Source organism: Hyperoodon ampullatus (genome assembly GCF_949752795.1).
Source record: "Hyperoodon ampullatus genome assembly, chromosome: 4".
In the NCBI taxonomy this organism is placed as follows: Eukaryota; Metazoa; Chordata; class Mammalia; order Artiodactyla; family Ziphiidae; genus Hyperoodon; species Hyperoodon ampullatus.
The window spans coordinates 59,090,880-59,117,543 of NC_136917.1; the positions used below are offsets into that span (position 1 = coordinate 59,090,880).

General features: G+C 41.1%; 1 protein-coding gene across 1 annotated transcript in view; it reads left to right on the top strand.

The window, feature by feature from the left end:
- SIL1 (SIL1 nucleotide exchange factor) overlaps positions 1-26,664 on the top strand; it is a gene marked incomplete at its 5' end in the record, with an annotated part of 159,064 nt that overhangs the window by 49,244 nt on the left and 83,156 nt on the right. Inside the window, one exon of the mRNA XM_079701556.1 lies at positions 25,001-25,121. Coding sequence (XP_079557682.1) covers positions 25,001-25,121 — 121 coding nt within the window. The remainder of the gene's footprint in view (positions 1-25,000; positions 25,122-26,664) is intronic.

Sequence of the window (26,664 nt, forward strand, 5' to 3'; positions counted from 1 at the left end):
TGCTGGGTAGAGTAATCTTGGTTGTAGGTTTTTCTCCTTCTAAATATATCCTGCCACTCCCTTCTGGCTTGCAGAGTTTCCGCTGAAAGATCAGCTCTTAACCGTATGGGGATTCCCTTATGTGTTATTTGTTGTTTTTCCCTTGCTTCTTTTAATATTTTTTCTTTGTTTTTGATAGTTTGATTAATATGTGTCTTGGTGTGTGTGTCCTTGGATTTATGCTGTATGGGACTCTCAGTGCTTCCTGGACTTCATTAACTATTTCCTTTCCTATATTAGGGAAGTTTTCAACTATAATCTCTTTAAATATTTTCTCAGTCCCTTTCTTTTTCTCTTCTTCTTCTGGGACCCCTTTAATTCGAATGTTGGTGTGTTTAATGTTGTCCCAGAGGTCTCTGAGACTGTCCTCAATTCTTTTTATTTTTTTTCTTTATTCTGCTCTGCAGTAGTTATTTCCACTCTTTTATCTTCCATGTTACTTATCCGTTCTTTTGCCTCAGTTATTGTTATTGATCCCTTCTAGAGAATTTTTAATTTATTTTATTGTGTTGTTCATCACTGTTCGTTTGCTCTTTAGTTCCTCTAGTTCCTTGTTAAACGTTTCTTCTATTTTCTCCATTCTATTGCCAAGATTTTGCATCATCTTTACTATCATTATTCTGAATTGTTTTTCAGGTAGACTGCCTATTTCCTCTTCATTTGTTAGGTCTGGTGGGTTTTTGCCTTGCTCCTTCATCTGCTGTGTGTTTCTCTGTCTTCTCATTTTGCTTAACTTACTGTGTTTGGGGTCTCATTTTTGCAGGCTGCAGGTTTGTAGTTACCGTTGTTTTGGGTGTCTGTCCCCAGTGGCTAAGGTTGGTTTAGTGGGTTGTGTAGGTTTCCTGGTGGAGGGGACTAGTGCCTGTGTTCTGGTGGATGAGGTTGGATCTTGTCTTTCTGGTGGGCAGGTCCATGTCTGGTCATGTGTTTTGGGGTGTCTATGGCCTTATTATGATTTTAGGCAGTCTCTCTGCTAAAGGATGGGGTTGTGTTCCTGTCTTGCTAGTTGTTTGGCATAGGGTGTCCAGCACTTTAACTTGCTGGTTGTTGAGTGGAGCTGGGTCTTGGTGTTGAGATGGAGATCTCTGGGAGATTTTTGCCGTTTGATATTATGTGGAGCTGGGAGGTCTCTTGTGGACAAGTGTCTGGAACTTTGCTCTCCCACCACAGTGGCACAGCCCTGACGCCTGGCTGGAGTACCAAGAGCCTGTCCTCCACATGGCTCAGAATAAGAGGGAGAAAAAAAAAGAAAAAAAGAAAGAAGAAGATAAAATAAAATAAAGTAAAATAAAATAAAATAATTAAAATAAAAAATAATTATTAAGAAAAAAATTTTTAAGTTAAAAAAAAATAAAACAAAAAAAACCGGAGAGATAGAACACTAGGACAAATGGTAAAAGCAAAGCTATACAGACAAAATCACACACAGTAGCATTCACATACACACTCACAAAAAGAGAAAAAGGGAAAAAAATATGTATATCATTGTTGCCAAAGTCCACCTCCTCAATTTGGGTTGATTCATTGTCTCTTCAGGTATTCCACAGATGCAGGGTACATCAAGTTGAGTGTGGAGATTTAATCCGCTGCTTCTGAGGCTGCTGGGAGAGATTTCCCTTTCTCTTCTCTTCACACAGCTCCTGGGGTTCAGCTTTGGATTTGGACCCGCCTCTGCGTGTAGGCCGCCTGAGGGCATCTGTTCTTCACTCAGACAGGACAGGGTTAAAGGAGCAGCTGATTCGGGGGCTCTGGCTCACTCAGGCCAGGGGTGAGGGCGGGTTAAGGAATGCGGGGTGAGCCTGTGGTGGCAGAGGCCAGAGTGACGTTGCACCAGCCTGAGGCGCGCCGTGCGTTCTCCTGGGGTAGTTGTCCCTGGATCACGGGACCCTGGCAGTGGCGGGCTGCGCAGGCTCCCGGGAGGGGAGGTGTGGATAGTGACCTGTGCTTGCACACAGGCTTCTTGGTGGTTGTAGCAGTAGCCTTAGCATCTCATGCCCTTCTCTGGGGTCCGCGCTTATAGCCGCAGCTCGCGCCGGTCTCTGGAGCCTCTTTAAGTGGCGCTCTTAACCCCCTCTCCTCGCGGACCAGGAAACAAAGAAGCAAGAAAAACTCTCTTGTCTCTTTGGCAGCTCCAGACCTTCTCCCGGACTCCCTCCCGGCTAGCTGTGGCACACTAGCCCCCTTCATTCTGTGTTCACGAGCCAACCCCAGTTCTCTCCCTGGGGTCCGACCTCCAAAGCCCGAGGCCTCAGCTCCCAGCCCCAACCCATCCCGGTGGGTGAGCAGACAAGCCTCTCAGGCTGGTGAGTGCTGGTTGGCACCAATCCTCTGTGCAGTAATCTCTCCGCTTTGCCCTGCGCACCCCTGTTGCTGCGCTCTCCTCCGTGGCTCTGAATCTTACCCCCTCTGCCACCCGCAGTTTCTGCCCGCGAAGGACCTTCCTAGTGTATGGAAACCTTTCCTCCTTCACAGCTCCCTCCCATTGGTTCAGGTCACATCCCTATTCTTTTGTCTCTTTTTTTTTTCTTTTGCCCTACCCATGTACGTGGGGGAGCTTCTTGCCTTTTGGGGTGTCTGAGGTCTTCTGCCAGCATTCAGTAGTTGTTCTGTAGGGGTTGTTCCACATGTAGATGTATTTCTGATGTATTTGTGGGGAGGAAGGTGATCTCCGTGTCTTACTCTGCCTCCATCTTGAAGCTCCTCTCTTGGAAGATTTTTAATCACAGTTTCAATTTCATTACTTGTGATTGGTCTGTTCATATTTTCTATTTCTTCCTGGCTCAGTCTTGGAAGGTTATACCTTTCTAATAGTTTGTCCATTTCTTCCAGGTTGTCCACTTTATTGGCATAGAATTGCTTTTAGTAGTCTCTTAGGATGGTTTGTATTTCTGTGGTGTCTGTTGTAACTTCTTTTTCATTTCTAATTTTATTGATTTGAGTCCTCTCCCTCTTTTTCTTGATGAGACTGGCTAATGGGTTATCAATTTTGTTTATCTTCTCAAAGAACCAGCTTTTAGTTTTATTGATCTTTGCTATTGCTTTCTTTGTTTCTGTTTCATTTATTTCTGCTCTGGTCTTTATGATTTCTTTCCTTCTGCTAACTTTGTGTTTTGTTTGTTCTTCTTTCTCTGGTTCCTTTAGGTGTAATGTTAGATTGTTTATTTGAGATTTTTCTTGTTTTTTGAGGTAGGCTTGTATAGTTATAAACTTCTCTCTTAGAACTGCTTTTGCTGCATCCCATAGGTTTTGGGTTCTTGTGTTTTCATTGTCATTTGTCTTTAGGTATTTTTTGATTTCCTCTTTGATTTCTTCAGTGATCTCTTGGTTATTTAGTAACATATTGTTTAGCCTCCATGTGTTTCCGTTTTTTTTTACATTTTTTTCCCTGTAATTCATTTGTAATCTCATAGCTTTGTAGTCAGAAAAGATACTTGATATGATTTCAATTTTCTTAAATTTACGAAGGCTTGATTTGTGACCCAAGAGGTGATCTATCCTGGAGAATGTTCTGTGTGCACTTGAGAAGAAAGTGTAATCTGCTGTTTTTGGATGGAATGTCCTATAAATATCAGTTAAATCTATCTGGTCTGTTGTATCATTTAAAACTTGTTTCCTTTTTTATTTTCATTTTGGATGATCTGTCCATTGGTGTAGGTGAGGTGTTGAAGTCCCCCACTATTATTGTGTTACTGTTGATTTCCCGTTTTACAGCTGTTAGCAGTTGCCTTATGTATTGAGGTGCTCCGATGTTGGGTGCATATATAATTATAATTGTTATATCTTCTTCTTGGATTGATCCCTTGATCATTATGTAGTATCCTTCCTTGTCTCTTGTAACATTCTTTATTTTAAAGTCTATTTTATCTGATATGAGTATAGCTACTCCAGCTTTCTTTTGATTTCCATTTGCATGGAATATCTTTTTCCATCCCCTCACTTTCAGTCTGTATGTGTCCCTAGGTCTGAAGTGTGTCTTTTGTAGACAGCATATATATGGGTCTTGTTTTTGTATCCATTCAGCAAGCCTGTGTCTTTTGGTTGGAGCATTTAATCCATTCACGTTTAAGGTAATTATCGATATGTATGTTCCTATGACCATTTTCTTAATTGTTTTGGGTTTGTTTTTATAGGTCCTTTTCTTCTCTTGTGTTTCCCACTTAGAGAAGTTCCTTTGGCATTTGTTGTAGAGCTGGTTTGGTGGTGCTGAATTCTCTTACCTTTTGCTTGTCTGTAAAGCTTTTGATTTCTCCATGGAATGTGAATGAGATCCTTGCCAGGTAGAGTAATCTTGGTTGTGGGCTCTTCCCTTTCATTACTTTAAGTATATCATGCCACTCCCTTCTGGCTTTTAGAGTTTCTGCTGAGAAATCAGCTGTTAACCTTATGGGAGTTTCCTTTTATATTATTTGTCATTTTTCTCTTGCTGCTTTCAATAATTTTTCTTTGTCTTTAATTTTTGCCAATTTGATTACTATGTGTCTCGACGTGTTTCTCGTTGGGTTTATCCTGTATGGGACTCTCTGTGCTTCCTGGACTTGGGTGGCTATTTCCTTTCACATGTTAGGGAAGTTTTCGATTATAATCTCTTCAGATATTTTCTCTGGTCCTTTCTCTCTCTCTTCTCCTTCTGGGACCCCTATAATGCGAATGTTGTTGCGTTTACTGTTGTCCCAGAGGTCTCTTAGGCTGTCTTCATTTCTTTTCATTCTTTCTTCTGTTCCACAGCAGTGAATTCCACCATTCTGTCTTCCAGGTCACTTATCTGCTCTTCTGCCCTAGGTTTTCTGCTATTGATTCCTTCTAGTGTAGTTTTCATTTTAGTTATTGTATTGTTCATCTATGTTTGTTTGTCCTTTAATTCTTCTAGTTGTTTGTTAAACATTTCTTGCATCTTCTGGATCTTTGCCTCCATTGTTTTTCTGAGGTCCTGGATCATCTTCACTATCATTATTCTGAATTCTTTTTCTGGAAGGGTGCCTATCTCCACTTCATTTAGTTGGTTTTCTGTGGTTTTATCCTGTTCCTTCATCTGGTATATAGCCCTCTGCCTCTTCATCTTGTCTGTCTTTCTGTGAATGTGGTTTTTGTTCCACAGGAACAGGATTGTAGTTCTTCTTGCTTCTGCTGTCTGCCCTCTGGTGGATGAGGCTATCTAAGAGACCTGTGCAAGTTTCCTGATTGGAGGGACTGGTGGTGCGTAGAGCTGGCTGTTGCTCTTGTGGGCAGAGCTCAGTAAAACTTTAATGCACTTGACTGCTGATGGGTGGGGCTGGGTTCCCTTCCTGTTGGTTGTTTGGCCGGAGGCGACCCAGCACTGGAGCCTACCTGGGCTCTTTGGTGGGGCTAATGGCAGACTCTGGGGAGGGCTCATGCCAAGGAGTACTTCCCAGAACTTCTGCTGCCAGTGTCCTTGTCCCACGGTGAGCCACAGCCACCCCTGCCTCTGCAGGAGACCCTCCAACACTAGCAGGTATGTCTGGTACAGTCTCCCCTGGGATCACTGCTCCTTCCACTGGGTCCCGATGTGCACACTACTTTGTCTGTCCCCTCCAGGAGTGGAGTCTCTGTTTCCCCCAGTCGTGTCAAAGTCCTGCGGTCAAAACTCACTAGCCTTCAAAGTCTGATCCTCTAGGAATTCCTCCTCCCATTGCTGGACCTCCAGGTTGGGAAGCCTGTTGTGGGGCTCAGAACCTTCACTCCAGTGGGTGGACTTCTGTGGTATAAGTGTTCTCCAGTGTGTGAGTCACCCACCCAGCAGTTATGGGATTTGATTTTACTGTGATTGCGCCCCTCCTACTGTCTCATTGTGGCTTCTCCTTTGTCTTTTGATGTGGGGTATCTTTTTTGGTGAGTTCCAGTGTCTTCCTGTCGATTATTGCCCAGCAGCTAGTTGTGATTCTGGTGTCTCGCAAGAGGGAGTGAGAGCTCATCCTTCTACTCCACCATCTTGGTTCAGGCCCTGTATGTGGTACTCTTGAGTCATTATTTCTCAATTTAGAATGTGTGTGTGTGTGTTGCTGGTATGTAATTTATAGATAGATCCCAGTTATAACAGCGTATTTCAAGGGAGCCCAAATGAAGCCAACCTATAGTAAGAGATGTCAAATGGTTGATTTGTTTTTTTCCAGCTCCCTTCGTTTTTTCTTTTTAAAATAAATTTTTATTTAATTTTCTAGTACTAAAAGTAATACATGCTCACCATTAGAAAATCATAAGACGTAGTATATCATAGGAAGTAGAAGTCCTTCTAAGTCCAGTTTTTTCACCAGAGAAAACATATATTAATATATTCTTTTAAACAATTTGTATTATAAAATTAAATACAGAAAATTAAATAAAAATGTAAAACTTAATGAATTACAAGGGGAACACCCATGAAATCCTACCCAAGTTAAGAAATAGAACTTTACCAAGCACCTCAGAAGCCCCTCCTGTGTCCCATCCCAGCTGCAACATCTTCCCCCCAAATGTAGCTGTTATCCTGGCTTTTACAGTAGTTGCTTCTTTGCATTTCAAAATAGTATATTACCCAGACTCTAAAGTGTTTCCCATTAAAAAAATTGTTATATCCTTTAAGTTTCCTTGAATCCACAGGTTATTCCTTTTTCCATTCCTTATCTTTACAATTTGTCTGTTGAAGAACTGAGGCCATTTCCCGGATTGAATTTTGCTGCTTTCATACTCATGATGCAGTTAATCATGATCCTCAGACCTCAATATTTCTTACAAATTGTCAGCTGGATCCAGAGGCTCAATCAGACTCAGGTTCCATCCTTTTCACAATACTATAAATAAGTTTGAGTTTTTGTATTGGGGAGTTCCTCTCCTTTTGTGGGGTTACAAGATGGTGATATTCAAACCTATCATTTCCTTTTTACTTTTAGCTGTAAAACTTTTATAAAGAGACACTTCCCCTCATACACGATTTGGTTATCCAGTGGTATAGTTCATAAAGGAAAGACAGGATAAATGCTTGATTTTTTTTCCTGATTTCTCAGTTTTCAAGGTAATGAGTTGTTTCCCAGGTTTCCTCTGAAGGGGATTAAGTGTTTTTCCTTTAAGAACGTTTAGTAAGTTTCAACCCATTGCAATTACTGTTTTTACTGAAACTGAAATCGTCTTGTCTTTGGTCATTTGAACCAAAGTGCTTTTGATATTACCATAGTAGTTATTGGTAGCATTTTTGCCGTCTGGTGTGACAGGATAGTCTAGGCTAATGTTGTTTATTTCCTGCTTAGGACTGGAATCAGCCATTGCTCTAAGAAGCTCTGGTTTCTTTTAATTGGAAATGATGTTTTAAGACTGTAATCTGGCCATTAGGGTAGCTCATTGCTACTGCATTGGTCATTGTTTCCAGGTCTTTCAGGTGACAAGAGCTAATAATATATATGATAATATACTTCATGTGTTCAAGCAGATACTCATATTCAGGAGTACAGGATTTTTATTTAGCCTCTTTGATATTACATCTATATCTCTTTTCTTTCACACTAAGAATTCTGGTTCTGGGATATAGGAGAGTGTACAATTAGAATATCTAATAATTGCTCATTTGTCCTGTGTCATATTATACATATAACAGTTTCAGAATGGCAATACTACTACCCTGATATGGTTTCTGAAAAAAGTCAAAAACATTCTTTTGCGCGTGTTTGCTCATCATTTGTAAACAGCTGTACTGTGTCTATATTGTCAGAGCATATAGCCATTATATACTTCTTCATTTTAACACTCATTTAGTCTTATTTCTATGAATAATTATGTATATTTGATACTTAACATCAGTCTTAATGACAGTGTCTCTTTATAGTTATTTTGGTTGTCTGAAATGGGCTTTCTAGTAGATTCTTCAGTCAGGGTTCATTGAAACAATATTCTTTGAGTTCTTGGGTGTTGATGATAAGTTTGTGGTCTTTATACCCAAAAGTCACTTTGGTAGATATAAACTTCTTGGTTCACATTTTTTTTCTCTGAATATCTTAAATATGTTAATTTATCTGCTTTTGGCAGTAGGCTTTGCTGTCAGAAACACTGATAAGACTGATTTTCTTAATTTGGACTTAGATGCCCAAATGATCTTTTTTTTCCCTTTAAAATCCAATAATTTTGGTAAAATATATCTTGCTGTTAGACATTCCTGGTCAGTATTCTCTGAGGTACACAGTGTGTTCTTTCAATACATAGCTTTTTTTTTTTTTTTTTTTGCTGCCTTGGGTCTTCGTTGTTGCACGCAGGCTTTCTCTAGTTGTGGTGAGTGGGGGCTACTCTGCGTTGTAGTGCACAGGCTTCTCATTGCAGTGGCTTCTCTTGTTGTGGAGCATGGGCTCTAGGTGTGCGGGCTTCAGTAGTTGTGGCTCGAGGGCTCTAGAGCACAGGCTCAGTAGTTGTGGTGCATGGGCTTAGTTGCTTCGCGGCATGTGGGATCTTCCCGGACCAGGGCCTAAACCCATGTCCCCTGCATTGGCAGGAGGATTCTTAACCACTACACCACCAGGGAAGTCCCAATACATAGTTTTTTAAAACTTTTTTTTATTTTAGGGGAATTTTTATAAAAAATATTTATTTACTTATTTATTTATTTGGCTGTGCTGGGTCTTAGTTGCCACGTGTGGGATCTTTGTTGCAGCATGTGGGATCTTTAGTTGTGGCATACGGAATCTTTTTAGTTGCGGCATGTGGTATCTTTTTTTTCTTTTAGTTGCAGCATGTAGGATCTAGGTTCCTGATCAGGGCTCAAACCGGGTCCCCTGCACTGGGAGCGTGGAGTCGTAACCGCTGCACCACCAGCGAAGGCCCTAGGGGAAATTTTTCTTGAATTATAGTTTTTGGTATTCTCTTTCCTTTTTTGGGTTTTCTTCTTTAATGTTGGATCTTTTTTGTCTGTCTTTATTTGTCAGTTTCTGATAAATTTTACTTTTTTTCCTTCATTTTTGGTTTTTCAAATTTTTCTCCTTTCACCTTCTACTTATTTTAAGGAATTTTTTGTTGTGATTATTCTTTTATTTCTAACTTTCATTGAGTTCTGGTACCTCTTATTTTTATTCTTGAATATCTTGTATCATCAAAAACATGTGTTTAGCTCATTTTGAAATAGGAAGTTGCAGTTCTGATCTGTTCATGGCATGTTTTTCTGGCTTGCTTTCATTATCCATAGGAATGTTGCTCCTCTCCTTATTCTGTTTTTCTTTCTTATAATAACGTTATTGTATAGGATTTGAGCTCATTACTTTTTTCAGGTCATTTTTATGTGAAATTAGATTTCTTAGAAAATTAGAAAAGAAGCATGGCTTTAATTATCTTTTTTAAAAAAAATTCGCAGTACTCCCTTTCTGTTGTTTTCAACATGGCAGCTTGCTCTATGAGGATTCCTGGCTCTGTTTTCTTCCAGCACTTTTATCTGGATCTTCTCTTTCCTGTATTGCTCTTGTTCCAGTTCTGCTTTTGATTTCTCTTCTAGAAGTGTCTTCTCAGTGCCTCCCTGTCCTAGTAGGGAGCACTGGTTGATTAAATTTGAGAGTTCAGTGGGGCTCGATTGCTCTAGCCCCTTGAGAATTTACCACCAGGTTTCTTGTACTTGCCTACTATTAGACTGGGAGAAATCCCTCCTAGGTTCAAGTGCTCTTCTCCCACTGGCCTATTGTGTGTGTGTGTGTGTGTGTGTGTGTGTGTGTGTGTGTGTGTGTGTGTGTGTGTGTGTGTGTGTGAATACCTATTGACTACTATGGGGTTTTCCTTTTTCAAGTTTGTCAGACACATCATTGCTTCCTATGTCCTCCCATACAGAGACTGATACCATGCAGATGTGGTGATTTGTCTTCACCTGCTTCACTTCTGTTTGGGGATTTGTAGGCGTCTTTTCACTTTGTTTTGATACAAATGTTGCCTGTAGGGCTGGTTTTGCTATCTAGTCACTGAGTGTTTTAATGTGAGGATTTGGATAGATTAAAAACTGTATTGCTGCCACATTAACATATATGTTCTTTAAAAAGAAAGATGAAATCATGTATTTGCAGCTTGTTCTTTTTGTTTAGTTTTAGTCATCTTTTTATGTCAGGATAATTCTCCCTCGTCCTTACTGGAGACTATTGTGTTCCATTGAAGGCATGAAGTGCATTGTGTAGTAAATCCCTTACTGATGGACATTTTGTATTGTTTCTCATTGTTTGCAATTATTAAAATGCTGTAGGGCTTCCCTGGTGGCGCAGTGGTTGAGAATCTGCCTGCCAATGCAGGGGACACAGGTTTGAGCCCTGGTCTGGGAAGATCCCACATGCCGCGGAGCAACTAGCCCCGTGAGCCACAAATACTGAGCCTGCGCGTCTGGAGCCTGTGCTCCGCAACGAGAGGCCACGATAATGACAGGCCTGTGCACCGCGATGAGGAGTGGCCCCCACTTGCCGCAACTAGAGAAAGCCCTCGCACAGAAATGAAGAGCCAACACAGCCATGAATAAATAGATAAATAAATAAATATTAAAATGCTGTAATGAACATTCTATCAATATATCAGTTGTGTACTTTGGCGAATGTCTCTATTGGATACATTCCTACAAGTGGAATCTGCTGGGTCAAATGAAATGAACATTTACAATTTTAATAGATATTGCCAGATGACCAAAAACATTGCACTAATTTGTATCTTTACCTACAGTGTATTAGAATGCCTGTTGCTCTGTAGCCTTCCCAGTATTGGCCTACAGGCTCTCCAAAGTATGCATGTTTATATGTGTGTTGGGAGAGTGATTTACAGACCTCTTTAAGAAACTGGTAGAAGCTATAAACCTTCTCAGAAAAATGTAATTGTATACTTAAATATTTCACATACAGTTTTAGAGTCTTCACCAACTGTTCTTAGGTGACATAGTTCTTCTTGTTGCCTTCCTAGCTACCACATCTCTTTTGCTTCTGTTTGGTGGACTTGGGAATACTTGAAAGTTTAAGGATAAAGAGCACTTGTAGAGCTATGACCAATAGTTCATCCACCGAAGCCTGTAATCAGAGGTGATAATACTCTGAAGTCCACGTGAAGTCTGATGTGTGTGGTTTACTAACAGTTAAGAGCTCAACCATGCTTCTCTCTCATTCTGTTTTTTTTAAATTGTTGTTGGTTATTCATTCATTTTTTTCTTAAAAAATTTTTTTATTAAAGTATAGCTGCTTTACAATATTGTGTTGATTTCTGCTGTACAGCAAAGTGATTCAGTTATACATATGTGTACATTCTTTTTCATATTCTTTCCATTATGGTTTATCACAGGATATTGAATATAGTTCCCTGTGCCATACAATAGGATCCTGATATTTATTCATTTTATATATAATAGTTTGCATCTGCTAACCCCAAGCTCCCTCTCCCTTGGCAACTACAAGTCTGTTCTCTATGTCTGTGAGTCTGTTTCTGTTCTGTACATAAGTTCATTTGTATCATATTTTAGATTCCACATATAAGTGATATCATATGGTATTTGTCATTCTCTTTTTGACTTACTTCACTTAGTATGATAATCTCTAGTTTCATCCATGTTGCTGCACATGGCATTATTTCATTCTTTTTTATGGCTGAGTAGTATTCCATTGTGTGTGTGTGTGTGTGTGTGTGTGCATGTGTGTGTGTGTGTACCACATCTTCTTTTTCCATTCATCTGTTGATGGACATATAGGTTGCTTCCATGTCTTGGCTGCTGTGAATAGTGCTGCTATGAACATAAGGGTGCATGTATCTTTTTGAATTATAGTTTTGTCTGGGTATATGCCCAGGAGTGGGACTGCTGGATCATATGGCAACTATATTTTTAGTTTTTTGAGGAACCTCCATACTGTTTTACATAGTGGCTGTACCAGCTTATAGTCCCACCAGCAGTGTAGGTCTCTCATTCTGTTTTGATCTCTTGCTCTCTGTTTCTGTTTATGCAATTTTTTTTTTTGGCCGCACCGTGTGGCATGTGGGATCTTGGTTCCCTGACCAGGGATGGAACCCGTGCCCCTGCAGTGGAAGCGTGGAGTCTTAACCACTGGAATGCCAAGGAAGTCCCTCTTTGTGCAATTCTTAGTCTTTGTACCTCTATCTCATTTAACTTGTGGGTTGAGGAATGATACTGTGGAATTAAAACACATTTAAAAATATTTGTTGTATTTATTAAATTAGGTTTTATTTTCCCATGATCCCATGTTAAAGACTGTCTTTGCAGCAATACATCTCTTTGCCCCACATTTCAGAAAGAGGAAATTATTTGCTTTTCTTCCCATAAAGCTAACTTACCTTTGTTTTGGAACATACACACAGTGGACATTTACTACCAGACACTCTGTTTAGCACTGTAGGAATATAAAGATGTCCTGACTTCAAGGAGAATTTAACCTACTGGGGAAAATTTGACAAGTATCATATTTTTATGGATTTGCTTCCCTCACCAGACCAGTGATTTCCTTAAGTGTAGAGAGGCCATGTCTCATCCTTGATTTCCCTAAAACCTGGCATATTGTAGGTGGTTAGTAAATATCTGTTGAATGAGTATCAAAGAACCCAGTTGAGTAGGAAACAATGAATAGAGGAAGTGCCATTTGAGAGGAATAAGCAAGACACTCAAGGTTGAAAGGAAGGGAAGACAATGTATAAAACTGCATAGAATTGTTTGAGTTAGGCCGTTAAAAAATGGATTTTAATTTGACAGAGTAAAAGCAAGTGAAGAGGCAGTATCAAGGACCAAAGAAAGCGTGGGTGAGTTCGGCCAGAGGATGGAGTATTTGTGGATGAGGGGAGATAAGGCAGAGAATGTTAGGCAGGGACTTTGCTGTATTAGGTGGATCTGAACACCAGCAGGAGTATTGGTACTTGGGAGGGTAGCAAAGAAACCACTGAATGTTTTAAGGAGAGTGCCAACAGAATTGTCCTTGGGGATGCTTCGCCAGGCTGCAATGGCAGGAGGCATGGCACAAGGAGGGATCATGTATCTTTCCAGTGGAGATTAGGTCTCATGATCTCCTAAGGTTCCTTCTAGCTCACGATGCTGGTGTCCATGGAGTTCTGAAGGGTTTGCCTTCTTTCATAAATTTGAAATGGCAGTTGGAAAGAGGGTGTCTTGGCAGTGGCTTTTTGTGAGGTGATTTCTATCAAAAGGGATCCAGACCAGAAGCACTCAGTAGGGAGTGAATCCACTCATGAATGGTAGTAAGCACCAAGGCCGGAACTTGCAAGCACTGCCTGGGTACTTGTAGGGGACTTCAGACTGTATAGCAGGTAGAGTGTATATAATCAAGTGACAGTTGCAGAGTTAACATTAAGTGCTTAGGATTGGGAGTATTGTGGGGATGCACAGCTGGGGGCAGCATCAGCTGTTGTGATGACGGGTTGGGAGTGTGAAGCAGGCTGCTTGTCAGGAGTGTACATATTAGCAGGTTTGCTGAAGCACCAACCTTGTGCCCAGTGGCCTGGAACATCTAGACCTCTCACTCATGCTTGGGTGGGCACCTGCAAGCACTGTCCCCCGAGAAACATGAAGCCAGAGCAGGGCAGCTGCTTTTATAAGCCTTATAGTGCATTGTTACAAAACTGGCTTGAGCCTGTGTTTGAATTAAGTTTATCGGGAAACCTGAAACCCTTTTCCCTTGTTGCTGGCTTGGCAGTTGTTCTCATTTAAATCCTCCCCACGTTTGCTTAAGTCATGCTGCTGGTTATGGCCTCTGTTTTCTGTTCTGACTTGGGGAATAGGATAGGTAGGACTGCTCCATGGGTTTGGTTGGCCTACTGCTGGCCCCAGCCAAGGAAGGCTGTAGTGCATCTTTTCAGTGTGGTAGAAGCCTGGTTTAACTGGCTGCCCTCTCAATTTGGATGCCCTGTAGGCTTCATTGTTATTGAACTTCTTGCAGCCTTAATGAGGCAGTCTGACATCAAAATTCTACAAAAATCATGTACTCACTTATCCTCTACAGAACTCAATTAAGTATGTACTGAGAGCTTAACACTCAGTCTAACCATCTGTAATGGTCCCTGTCCCATAGCTGGGAAAACTGAACAAGTCAGAGAGAGACAAGAGTCCAGCAAACACCACTGTTGAGAGTACTCTGGATCAACCCTAAGCATCCCACTTGCATTATCTCTTATTCCTCACAGTGAACTCTGTGAACTCTATGAAGTGAGTACTCTGAGCCCTGTTCTGTACATGGACCACAGAGCTTATTTTCCCAAGGTCTCAAAGCTATTAAGTGGTAGAACTGGACCTGGAACCTGGGTCTTCCTTAGCCTGTGCTCTCTACCACTGGACTGGATAACTACCCAGGTCACCCAAGTGCTAGAGGCTTAGCTCCTTCTGGTGAGACTAACAGTGCAGGTGAAGAAAGCAAAGCACAGCACTGCTTAGTAGGTCTCTTAATACTCATGATCTAAAACTTTAAGAGGTAACAAGTTGGGATTGTCATTACATTTTTGATAGCTGAAAGAAGGCTCAGGTAACTAACCTCATTTTGTTGTCCATGTTGCCTACATTTAAGGGAGGCCCTCTCACAATGAGGGGCAAGGACTTGGGACCAGTTGTTTCCTTGACTGCCTTCTCTACACTGTATCTATTGCTCCATTTGCATCTTTTCCCCTTCTGGTTTGCATTCTGCCCCTCTCCCTCAAAAAGGAAGGGAGTTGAGTCCCATCCTTTAGAACTTATCTAGAGAGAAATTTGGCCCTAGGAATCTTGCTCCCCTCATACTTACGGATTTCCTCTCTTTCCACTGCAGGGAGCATCCAAACTGAGGGGCTTTTGCATCAGGTACTGGGGAAATTGTGGAGGTCAGGAGTAGCTGGTACTGTTTTGAAATAATTCACAGAACTATGTTTGGCTGTGGAGGTAACAGGTGTTGTAAAAGAGAACAAACAGCCAATTATGATGTCAGGAACCCTGGGGACTGATGTGGTGGGGAAAAAAAGGATTAAAAATTACGGCAGTATCTTGGCAATTTGCTTTCTTAGCCCTCTTATTAAATTATGACTTCTGTTTGAGGAAAATAAATGAGAACAAAGGGTTTGTTTAAAATATAATCTTTGTGTTTTAAATTTGACTAATGAATGGTTTTAGTACTTTCATTTGGTTCTCAGTCAACTTGTGTTCAAAGTCTCAATTAACCAATAAATATTACGAAAAACAAGAGTCAGAAATGGTTGCCACTCTTGCTAATGAGCTGCTAATGAAATTGTGCCTGGGTGGGAAATGCAGGCACTCTAGAATCCCTGAGTCTTCTCCAGAAAATGAGCTGTAGTGGAACTAAGATCCCTGACCCCTGGGAAAGGGGCACATTTAACTCCTTCATTCCCAGTTGCTGTTTTTCCCCTCCTCATTATTAAGTGAAACTCATTGCCAGTATCTTATGGTTAACTTAAATTGTAGTGAGACTTTTCAAAATGTGGTTTTATTTGACTCAATAATTCCTAAGTGGGATTAGAGAGCTGGAAGAACTGCCTGGCCTTTGGTCTCGTAATGATTCCTTTCCTCTTCTAATTTTCTTTTCATTCATTCATTCATTTGTTTATTTACTTATGGCTGCATCGGGTCTTTGTTGTGGCATGCAGGCTCTTCGTTGCGGTGCCCAGGCTCAGTAGTTGTGGTGCACGGTCTTCTCTCTAATTGTGGCATGCGAGCTCCAGAGCACGTGGGTTCTGTAGTTGTGGTGTGTGGCCTCCAGAGTGCGTGGGCTCTGTGGTTGTGTCACACAGGATCTCTAGTTGTGGTGTGCGGGCTTAGTTGCTCCGTGGCATGTGGGATCTTACTTCCCTGACCAGGGATCAAACTCACATCCCCTGCTTTGGAAGATGGATTCTTAACTACTGGACCACCAGGGAAATCCCTCTAATTTTCTCAAGTCTTTCCCCTGTCTCCTCATCCCCAACAGATACATGTATGCACAATTGAAAATGGATTGAAATCTGAATATATTTAACGTTTTGTAGGGTTGAGAGAGTAGGGTGTGGGACAATATCTCTAAAAAAAGAAATGGCAGGAACTAGTAGACTATAGCAATAAATAGGGTTGTTGAAAACCAGTTCCCAACATGGATGTAAAAGCTCAAGTGCCCTGATTAAAGGGCTGTGCTATATATCTGTTAGTCTCACTGGGTCTTCTGAGCTAAAGAGGAGCATGGAACACATTGAGGGTAGAGATAAAAGGGGAACAGAGGCAATCAGTGGGCTAGGAAACAGGTGTGGGATACCCATCCTGAGTCTCTGGGTGAAAGTAGCCCCTCTGCCCCTTCTCCCCTGTTCTCCTTTACCTGTGGATTTACTAAATTGTGGGGCTCTGACAGGTCTCCTGGGCTGGTCCGAGGAGTCACTGCACATGCTTAAAGGTCTGGTGCTTTTGAGGGAAGGAGGACTGACCCCTGTCAGATAGAATTCCTAAGTTTTTCTGGTCAAAATACTGTCATCCCTTACTCCGTCTCACTCTTCCCATTCCCTACCCATTCCCCTCATTCAGGCTTGATTATATCTGATTAGGTCAAGTATAATAGCTTTCTAACTAGCCTCTTTGCTCCTTCTCTTTCTGTTACATGCTGAGCTTCAAATGGAGTTATTCATTGTCCCCTGAATATGCCCACTTCTTTGCTTGCCTGAAAGCTGTTATCTGGACTTGGGACTCTAAATATTGTTACCCCTCTTCCTCGTTTACTTCATATTCCTCAGTGGCAGCTATTGGTTTTGTTAATGTGGTATCTTTACCAGTGCCCAACACAGCAGGTGGCTTTCTTCAGTGGGTACACAGTAAAGTGTGGTAGAAGGAATGCCTAGAATAGAGCAGGCAGGCTCTTACCTAATCCTCAGTAAATGCTTGTTGACTAGCCAGTTGTGGAAAGAGGCTCACGGTGTCCTGGATATGGTTACTTTGAGCCTTTGTCCTGATGGCTGTTCAGAGTACCTCTCCAACTGTAACAGGAAATCTTCCAAGTAGCATTGCTAGTCCTTGTACTTGAAGACCACTGCTGTTGTGAATTCTGTATACAGAAGTTGGTGCCCAGCTGTCGTCTGTCCTCCTTGAGAACTGGAAAGGAGACACTGGTTAGGTCACAGCAGATAAAATTTTGGAGGGTACTTCTGGAATGTGGTGGGAGCTATGAGGATAGCTGTTCCCAGAGGAAGACTGTGGAGTCTCTTGATCTGAAGGGCTTTAATGCAGGTGATGGATTTCCACCCTTGCTTGGAAGCCATGCCAGAGAACTCTTCTAAGGCCCTGCTCAGACTGTAGATTATGCAGCGGAGTAAAAAATCAGTTTGGAGAATATTTTTATTTTTTCTCATTTTGCCATTGTTTAGTCCTTTTAGAAAATGCATAAATGTAATGACAATACAGACTGGTTCACTCTGTGTTTTGCTGCTTACAAAAAAGATCTCCAGTTGTGTTTCCCTTCAAAAAACATTAAGCATTGGTTCAGGGTTCAGCACCCTAGAGAGGTTTGTGCACATTTTTTTGTTACTGGTTCAGTTCAAGTCCTGCCTTGGAGACAGGATAGATGCTCATTTGTGTGAGGCAGGGATCTTGCCAGGACTTGTTAGGGGTTTTTGAATTAAAAAGCAGGAGGATAGGGCTGTGGTAGCGATGGCAACTGTGCTTGTAAAGTCTCAGCTCTGACCAGCCCTGGTTAGGAGCTTGGAGGTGAGTGGCATTGCTTCCTGTCCCGTATTCCTCCTATTCTTTCTGGTCTTGGAAGTGGGAGCCAGGGGGCTGGCATTCAAGCTGACCTTTCTGGTGGCCTACTGTGTGCCTGGAGTTGAGCCTGAGCTGTGGGCACAAGTAATTCGTCCCTGCCCTTTAGAAACTCGGCGTAATTGGGAATTTTTACTCGTGTTAACACATACCTACAGGACTTGATAAATAAAATGTCTTTGTTTCATTCTGGTTGACATTAACCTTTTTTTTTTTTTTTTGCGGTACGCGGGCCTCTCACTGTTGTGGCTTCTCCCGTTGCGGAGCACAGGCTCCGGACGCACAGGCTCAGCGGCCATGGCTCACGGGCCCAGCCGCTCCGCAGCATGTGGGATCTTCCCGGACCAGGGCATGAACCCGTGTACCCTGCATCAGCAGGCGGACTCTCAACCACTGCGCCACCAGGGAAGGCCCGACATTTACCTTTTCGGGGCTGTGTTTCCTGAAGCACTTTTAACTTCTTCTGAGCACTGACACAGTGTTTTCTCATTTATTCTTCACAACAGTCTAACACAGTGAAAGCAGACATGATAGATTCTTGTCATTTGACACATAAGGGCATGAAGATTAAAAAATAAAAAGGAATTTGCCTGAATTTACCTGGCCCTCAAAGAAAGAGCTGAGTGGGTAGCAGAGTTCCAGTGCTCATGGTCTCATGGCCAGTTCTCATCTGAGCAGGCTGTGCCGCGGCAGCCCTTGATTTTCTGCCATTGTGTCCAGGTTTGACTTGAAAGAGCCTGGAAGTCCCTGGAGGGGGAGGTTTCCAGGCAAAAGCCTACAGAGACACCTCCCAAAGACATATAACTCGCGAGGCATCTGATGCCAACGCAGAAACCAGGGCACTGTGGCATCCATCTCAATTGGCCCTGTCTCCGCTGAAGCAGGGCAGTCAGACTGCACAGCAGGCTCATTGTGGGCACTACCCAAGCAGGATGCTGCCACTCTGAGCCCAGGAGGGCTAAGTTTCTAATCACTGGGCACTTGGGTGAGTTGGGACAAATACTGAGTCAGGCAAGATATGTCAATAGGTGAAACATCTTTTCCAGTAGTAACAAATTGGCTGTGGGCTGAATTCCATATATAGATATGTTTTGTTTAGCTTTTGTATTTTAAAATTTGAATGCTTTCAGAGGGGGCATTTTTTTCTCAGCCCTCACCACTCCCTGTTGTCTTACAGATGGCCTTCCTCACTCATCTCTCTTATTTGCCTGCCTCCCATGGGCATTTGAGTTGGCTTCTGCATCTTGGATCAATATTTCTTACCTGCCCTTCTACCAGTATTCCTCTTGCCTAGGTGTTTGATGGCCTCAGGCTTTCTAGGCTCATTTTCTTCTTTCTACCCTACCCAGAACTATCCTTCTGGGTTTGTGTTTAGGCTCTGAACTTAGCTTTTTCTTGGCCCCTAGGAATGCTTGCTGTCACCTTGTACTATATCTGATAGCCTAATTGCTGTCCCGGGATTCAAAAGGAGAAGTACTGCTTTATCCAAAGAAATTAATTTTTAAAACAACTTTATTGAGATAAAATTTATATACCATAAAATTCAGTAATTTAAAGTGTACCATGGGAATAATTCTCAAACGTCCTAGGGAATGTTGGTAGAACAGATGGGTGGTTTCTAGACTATGGTGTTTCATGGACCAGAAAACTTTAAAAGAAAGTTCGGGGGACCAAAGGCCAATTTCTTTACTTTGCTGAGTTAAGGGCCTTAACATAGAAACAACCCACTATCATCCACCATCATCATTATCTCATTTTATAAAAGGACATTTTAACACTAAAAAGATAGAAATGATGTAATTTCAGAAAAAAAGAACTCTTTTTTATATTGGACACTTCTAAATTCCTTGTTTCGGGACCACTGGAATGAATTGCCACAATAAACAAACCACTCAAAACTCAGCTTTAAAACGACAGTAATTTCTTTTTGTATAGCTTTGACTCTTAGAACCATAGTAATAGTTCACGTACCCTTCATATGCCCCCAAATAAAAAATTGAACCAACCAGGATGTGGAGGAATGGAAACAACAAAGTGGAACACAGACACTAACAAATGAACCAAATTGATAACATAATCATACTGATGGGGGTAGGGAAGAATGGAACTAACCTAAGTGACCTTGTGAAATGATAACTTTGACTAGATACTGTAAAATTAAAGACAAAGGAGCTGTATGTAAATGCTGTAATCTAGTTTGTCAAATGTGTTTCTCACAGGGGTATGGGTTAGCAATTTTGAAACTACTTTGTATGTGTACTAGTATTGAACAATAAATTATTGCAGGTAAAAAGAGCTAGTTTTCTCACTATTGGAGAAAGAAGTTGCAAATAAGGAAATGGGGGAGATGAACCCTGTGGGGCTGATTGGAATCTGAGGTATCAGTATAAACTTGTAGTTTTTAAGAGGTCCACAGACAAATAGATGTAGAAATACAGATGTGTATATGTGCATATATGTATATGTATATGTATACACACATATAAATTTCTTATCTCTGACCCAAAGAGAGCCCAGAAGCAATGACAACCTAGTAGTAATGAGCACACCTATCATGCAGATCATGGTTTCTAAACACTGTTCTTCAGTAAAAAACTAGGACTCCTTGAAAAATGGTTGATTCCAGGGCTGGGAAAAGGAAAATGCAAGATAAACTTGGAGCATCTTATGGATCCAGAAAGTAAGGAAGTACTTGAAAAAAGAAAATGATGGGGCAAAGGGACTTGCCAAAGGAACACAAGAGCTAACCTGAAGGAGCTCCTAGTTGCCAAAGCTGAAATAATTTGAGCAACAAAATAATGATAATATTGCATTATAACTCATAGAATAAAATATCCATGAGAACATATTGATAAAGTAAATAATTAAGTAGATGGAGGAGGAACAGTTTTTCCTTGTAGTGAAATTTCAGTTAATAAATGTGTAAGGAAGGAGGGGAGTAGAAAATTGCTATTAGACCGTCTCCACAGTGGTAATTGTTGCAAACGGACCCCTCTAATGGTGTGCAAAGGTTTGAGGAAAAAGAGGATTTGTGTAATCTCAGAATATTTCCCCCATGATTTTTTTTTAAACAATTCAGGGATTTTTAGTATACACACAGTATTGTGTAACCATCACCACATTTTCATCACCCCAAAAAGAAACAATACTTATTAGTGGTCATTCCCCATTCCTCCCTTCCCCTAGCCCCTGACAACCATTAATTTACTATGTCTGTTGATTTGCCTATTCAGGACATTTCATATGAAAGGAATCATATGATATGTGACTTTCTGTATCTGTCTTCTTTCAGTTAGTTTAATGCATTCAAAGTTCGTCCATGTTATAGTATATATCAGTGTTTCATTCCTTTTTTTAAAGTTACTGTGTATTTTATTTATTTATTCCAGTTTTATTGAGATACAGTTTAATGATTTGAAGTATGTCATTCCTTTTAGTGGCTGAATAGTATTCTGCTGAATGGATAGATCACATTTTGTTTGTTCATTTCTCAGAGTTGATGGACATTTGGGTTGTTGCCACATTTTGGATATTATAAATAATGCTACAGTGAATATTCATGTACAAGTTTTTGTGTGAACATATGTTTTTAGTTCTCTCATGAATACACCTAGGTGAAGAATCGCTGGGTTCATATGGTAGCTCTTTGTCTAACATTTTGAGAAACCGCCAGCCTGTTTTCTACAGTTTGGTAGTTTGCCATGATTTTTGTTTACCACAGTGGAAAAGCTCAGTATAGATTACTTTTGTTAGTTGATCAAGACCAATATCACCAGTATAAGACATGTTGACATCACGAACCTTTTGATATGATACACTGAGAAGAGCATGACATAATTTCTGTTGTTCTTCTGTCAAGGTGGCATGATTTGAGTTTAATCATGCCAAGAACCAGACAGTTCTGAATAACTGATAAGTATTTATTTCTTGAGGGTATCAGGGTCATGAAAGACAAGGGAAGACTGAGGAACTGTTGTAGAGTGCAGGAAACTAGGGAGAAATAACAACCAAAGGCCATATGGGATCCTGGAACAAAAAAGGCCCTTAGTGGAAGCACTGGTAAGGTTTGAAAAGGATCTTTAGTTTGGTTACTGGTATTAACTTCCCAGTAACTGTCTATGGCTATATAAGATATTAACATTGGGAAAAGCTGTGTAAGTGATATATGGAAACTCTCTATACTATTTTTGCAAGTGTACATTTAAAGGTAGCTCAAAGTAAAAAGTTAAAAAAGGTATCCAGTCATTTATTCTTGTTCACATGTCTGCAAATAGGCTAGACTTGGCTGACCGTGGTTGGGCTCAGCTGGGTTCATCTCCAGTCTGCACTTTGGGTCCAGGTCTGCTCCATGGATCTCTCATCCTTCTTGGATCAGAATGCTAGTAGAGCATGTTCTTCTCACAGTGATACACAATTCCAAGAGACAAGCCAAGCACACAAGCACATTTCAAACCTCTGTGGCACATTTGCTAACATCCTGCTGGCCAAAGCACGTCACAGGCTAAGTCCAAAGTCAAAGGTTGGGAAAGTACACTCTACTACTAGTAGGAAGGACTGTGAGGTCACATGGTAAAGGGGGTGGATGGAACAGAACTGGTGACAATGATGCAGTCTACCACCTATTTTCTTCCCCCTCAGGGAGCCAGGGTTAGGGAAATAGACACCGCAGGCTTTGCAGGCCTATTTGCCTTTCTGGATTCCTGTCTTATTTTCTGCTTTTCCCCTTCCCCTCTACCTCCCAATCCCTGCATGTATCTGGTGACTTTTTGCCTCTGTTCTGTTCTTCTCCAGTGTCCTGGTCCCTTCAGAGAGGCCCTAGAAGGAAGCAGGTCAGATCACACTCTCTAACTTGGCCTTTTTCCCAATGGGGTGGAAACCTTTGAAATACTGTGTTTTCTGTTGCCTCTGCCACTGCTGCCGTGGCTGGTTTCATGTATTTTAAATGAGCGTAACCTGTATTTTAAGTTAATGTTATTGTGGTTGCTCTTGCCCCCTATGGTGGCTTATGTGAAGGGAGTAATTTTGGAATTTTCCCCAGATAAAATAAATGGATTCACATAAGATCCTAGTCTTTTCCTTGGCCAGCTTAGCACAGTCTAACCTGTTATGTTCTGAAACTTTTAAAGTCATGTACTTTTTCTCTTTTTTATTTCTAATTTCAAAAGTCTGAAAATTCAAGATATTATTATTATTGTTATTATGTTATTAGTACAATTACTATTAAAAATAACTATGACTACTAATTATTATGAATTATTATGAATCTACTTGTCCTAGTGAAAATCCTTGTTGGCATTTCCACACATCTCTAGATAAGCTAGGATTTTCTCTCTTCCATTTTTGATTTTTCACTTAATATATAATTATTGAGGGTTTACTATATGCTTGCATATGTGATAGACCCTGAAGATAAGCTAAAATATAACTATTGATTGTGGTAAGTATTATTAAGAAAAAGGGTCATGGCAGGGAGTTCCCTGGCAGTCCAGTGGTTAGGACTAGGTGCTTTCACTGCCATGGACCCGGGTTCAATCCCTGGTTGGGAAACTTAAGACCCTGCAAGTTGCATGGGGTGGTCAAAAAAAAAAAAAAAAAAAGAAGGAAAGAGAAAGAAAACGGGTCATGGTGTTCTGTGAAAACCTTTAGGGGGAAGCCAGATCTGGTCTGGGGAAAAAGAGGATGCCTCTCAGAGAGGAAGCGACTCTTAGCTGGGATTGGAAGGATGAAGAGATGGAGGCTGGGGTAGGAAGGAGCATTCTGGGTGAAAGGAACAGCAGGTGGAATGGCCCTGTGGTAGGAGGGAGCATGGTTCCTTTCATGGAATGGAAGAAGGCCAGTGTGGCCTAGAACATGGGGAACGAGGAGTGGACAAGTTTGAAGAGGCAGGCAAGGAGCTAGATACTAAAAAGGGCCTCATTGACCAGCATGAAGATTTTCATCTTTAAGAACAGTAGGAAGCCATCAAAAGGTTCGAGGCAGGGGAATAACATAGTCAGATTTGTGTTTTGAAAGAAAAAAAAATCATTCATTGTAAAGAACAGTTTGATTAGGAGGTAAGAGGAGATAGTAGAGGCCAGTTAGAAGGCTTTGGCAGTATCCAGAAGAGAGATGGTGATGGTTCAGAGAAGGGCAGTGGTGGGGAGGGCAGAGAGAAAGGTATGCATTCAAGAAGAAAGAAGACATGGCAGGAGAAACACTCGATTTGGGAGATTGGGTATATGGGGTGTAAAGTAGAGGGAAAATCAAGGATGACCTGCTTAGCCTTCAGCCGGGAAGATACTCTTATTGTTACGTTGGTTTTGGATCTCTCCAGGTGAGATAATCTCTCCCTTTCATACATTTGGAGATGGGATTTCCCCCCCCCCCCTTGGCTGTGCCGCACAGCTTGTGGAATCTCAGTTCCCGGACTGGGGATTGAACCTGGGCCACGGCAGGGAAAGCACCAAATCCTAACCACTAGACCACCAGGGAACTCCCTTGGAGATGGAATTAATGCTAAAAGAAGTTACCTCTTGCCCCATGATCATAGGAATAGGATAGAAGTTACCAGTTTCTTGTTCTTGCCAGTATTTGGCCTCATCTTTCCCAGAACCAACTTCCTCAGCCATTACCTTTTATTTTCCTACCCAAACTGGGGTTCCAATGGCACATCAAGACAGCAGCCTCCACAGCCCTTCCAGTTTTTCGGAGCTCTTCTTGCTCCCTGCCTCCTGAATGTGGCCTGTCAGTTTCTGTGTCTGAGTCTTTGCATGAAGGGCACCATCTATTTGGGATTCCCTTTATTCCCAGTCTGGGTCTCACTTTTTGCATCATTTAACCCCCAATTCAGGGAGCCTCCCCAGAGATAGGTTTCCCCATTCTACTCTGAACATACCTTTTTAAAAAATCCTTGAGGCATTTTGGATGGGTTTGAGGTTAGAAGTGGATCATTATACACATACACTCAGGTACTCAAGTTCCCTTTTAATTCTTAGGCAAAGATATAGAAACTCCCTGCTGAAGTGGGATGGCAGGAACAGAACAGCTTGTCTTGGAGTGGTGTTTCCCTGGCTCCTTGGTTCTCTGATGGAGGCACAGTGGTTGATGTAACGTGGAGTTTGCTATGATCCTGCCAGAATTGAGAAAACTTGAATTCTTGCTACATCATTACTCTTTTATGCTCGGAGTTTACCTCATCTTTCCAAGATAACTTGTGCTATGCACTTCGCTTGAAGGAATTTTTCACATGCAGTGTCCCTCCATGTACTGTATACGTCATAAGCCTCCTCTCTTCTTGGCTTTTAGGTCATGCTGTTCCTGCAGGATCCCATGTGCGGCTGAATCTCCAGACTGGGGCAAGAGAAGTGAAACTCCAAGATGAGGACAAGCTTCGAAATAATTTGAAAGGGTTGAAAAAAGGCAAAAGGTATAGTGTCAACCCTAGGGACTGGGAGACTGACAGCACTGACCCTGTAATACTGAGAGTAATGACAATGTATTGTTTCTTACCCAAATACACATGGCTTTAAATTTTTTTGAAATTTAATAGCTTAGAATTTGTGATAAATCTGTCAGGGTTTTATGGATGTTTACTTCTATGGTCTGCAAAGCAAATTGATACTTTAAAAAAGGCTGTAGGGGGAATGCTTAACCTGCTTTAAAAATGAAGCCATTTTTCCCAGTACTTTAAGAGTACCCATTTGAATCCCAACAATTAATGCACTGATTACAGATGAGTCATCTATTCATTAAAATAGGCCTGTTAGGCCTTCTGCTTTGCAGTAATACTTACTTGGTGAGCAATAAAATTGCATTTTAAAGTCTTTAATTCAGACCAACTTTTCCTCTTGTTAGTCTATATTAAAACAGGCTTTCAGAAGTTCTCCAATGGTAAGAGTTGCCTTATTTTTTAATAATCAGTTTAGATTATTTGCTTTTGGGCAATTCGTAGTCTATATTTTTATGTTTTTTGTCTTGAGTTATCAAGTTTTTTTGCTTGCTATTTCCTGTGTAAGGGAGAAGGAGGTTGAGGCATGGGGTTGCAGGGGCTGCTGGAATTGTGCAGTTTGAAAGGTCAGTATAAATACCAGCCATGAAGTATCTAATACAAGGACCAGCAAATTATGGCCTGAAGCAAAATATTGGGACTACTGCCTTTTTTTGTATGACCCAGAAGGTAGGTTGTTGTTAACATTTTTTAATGGTTGAAAGAAAATGAAGAAAGAAGAATATTTCATGACTGAAAATTATTTGAAATTCAGATTCCGGTGTCCATAAATAAAGTTTTATTGGAACATAGCCATGCTCACTCATTTAGGTATTGTCTATGGCTGATTTCTTGCTACACTGACAGAGTTGAGTAGTTGGGAAAATCACCCCATAAGGCCTACAAAGCCTAAAATATTATCTGATTATTACAAATAGTTCGCTGTCCCTGTTCTAATACGAGCATATCTCATTTTATTGCGCCTCACTTTGTTGCGGTTCGCAGATACTGCGTTTTTCGCAAATTGAAGATTTGTGGTAACCCTGTGTCGAGCAAGTCTATTGCTACCATTTTTCCAACAGCATTTGCTCACTTCATGTCTCTGTGTCACATTTTGGTAATTTTCACAATATTTCAAACTTTTTCATTAATATTTGTTATGGTGATCCTGTGATTAGTTCTTTGATGAACAGATCTTTGATGTTACTATTGTAATTGGTTTTTTGGTTTGTATTGGTTTTTGTCATGTATCTTTTAATTAAGGTACCTACTTTTTTTTTAGACGTAATGCTATTGCACACTTAATAGACTACAGTATAGTGTAAACATAACTTATGTGCACTGGGAAGCCAAAACATTTATGTGACTCGCTTTATTGCAATATTCACTTTATTGCGATGGTTTGGAACAGTGACCTCAATATCTCCTAGATATGCCTATTTATGTAAGTATTGGGAATCAATCATGGATTACTGAGTGGGGT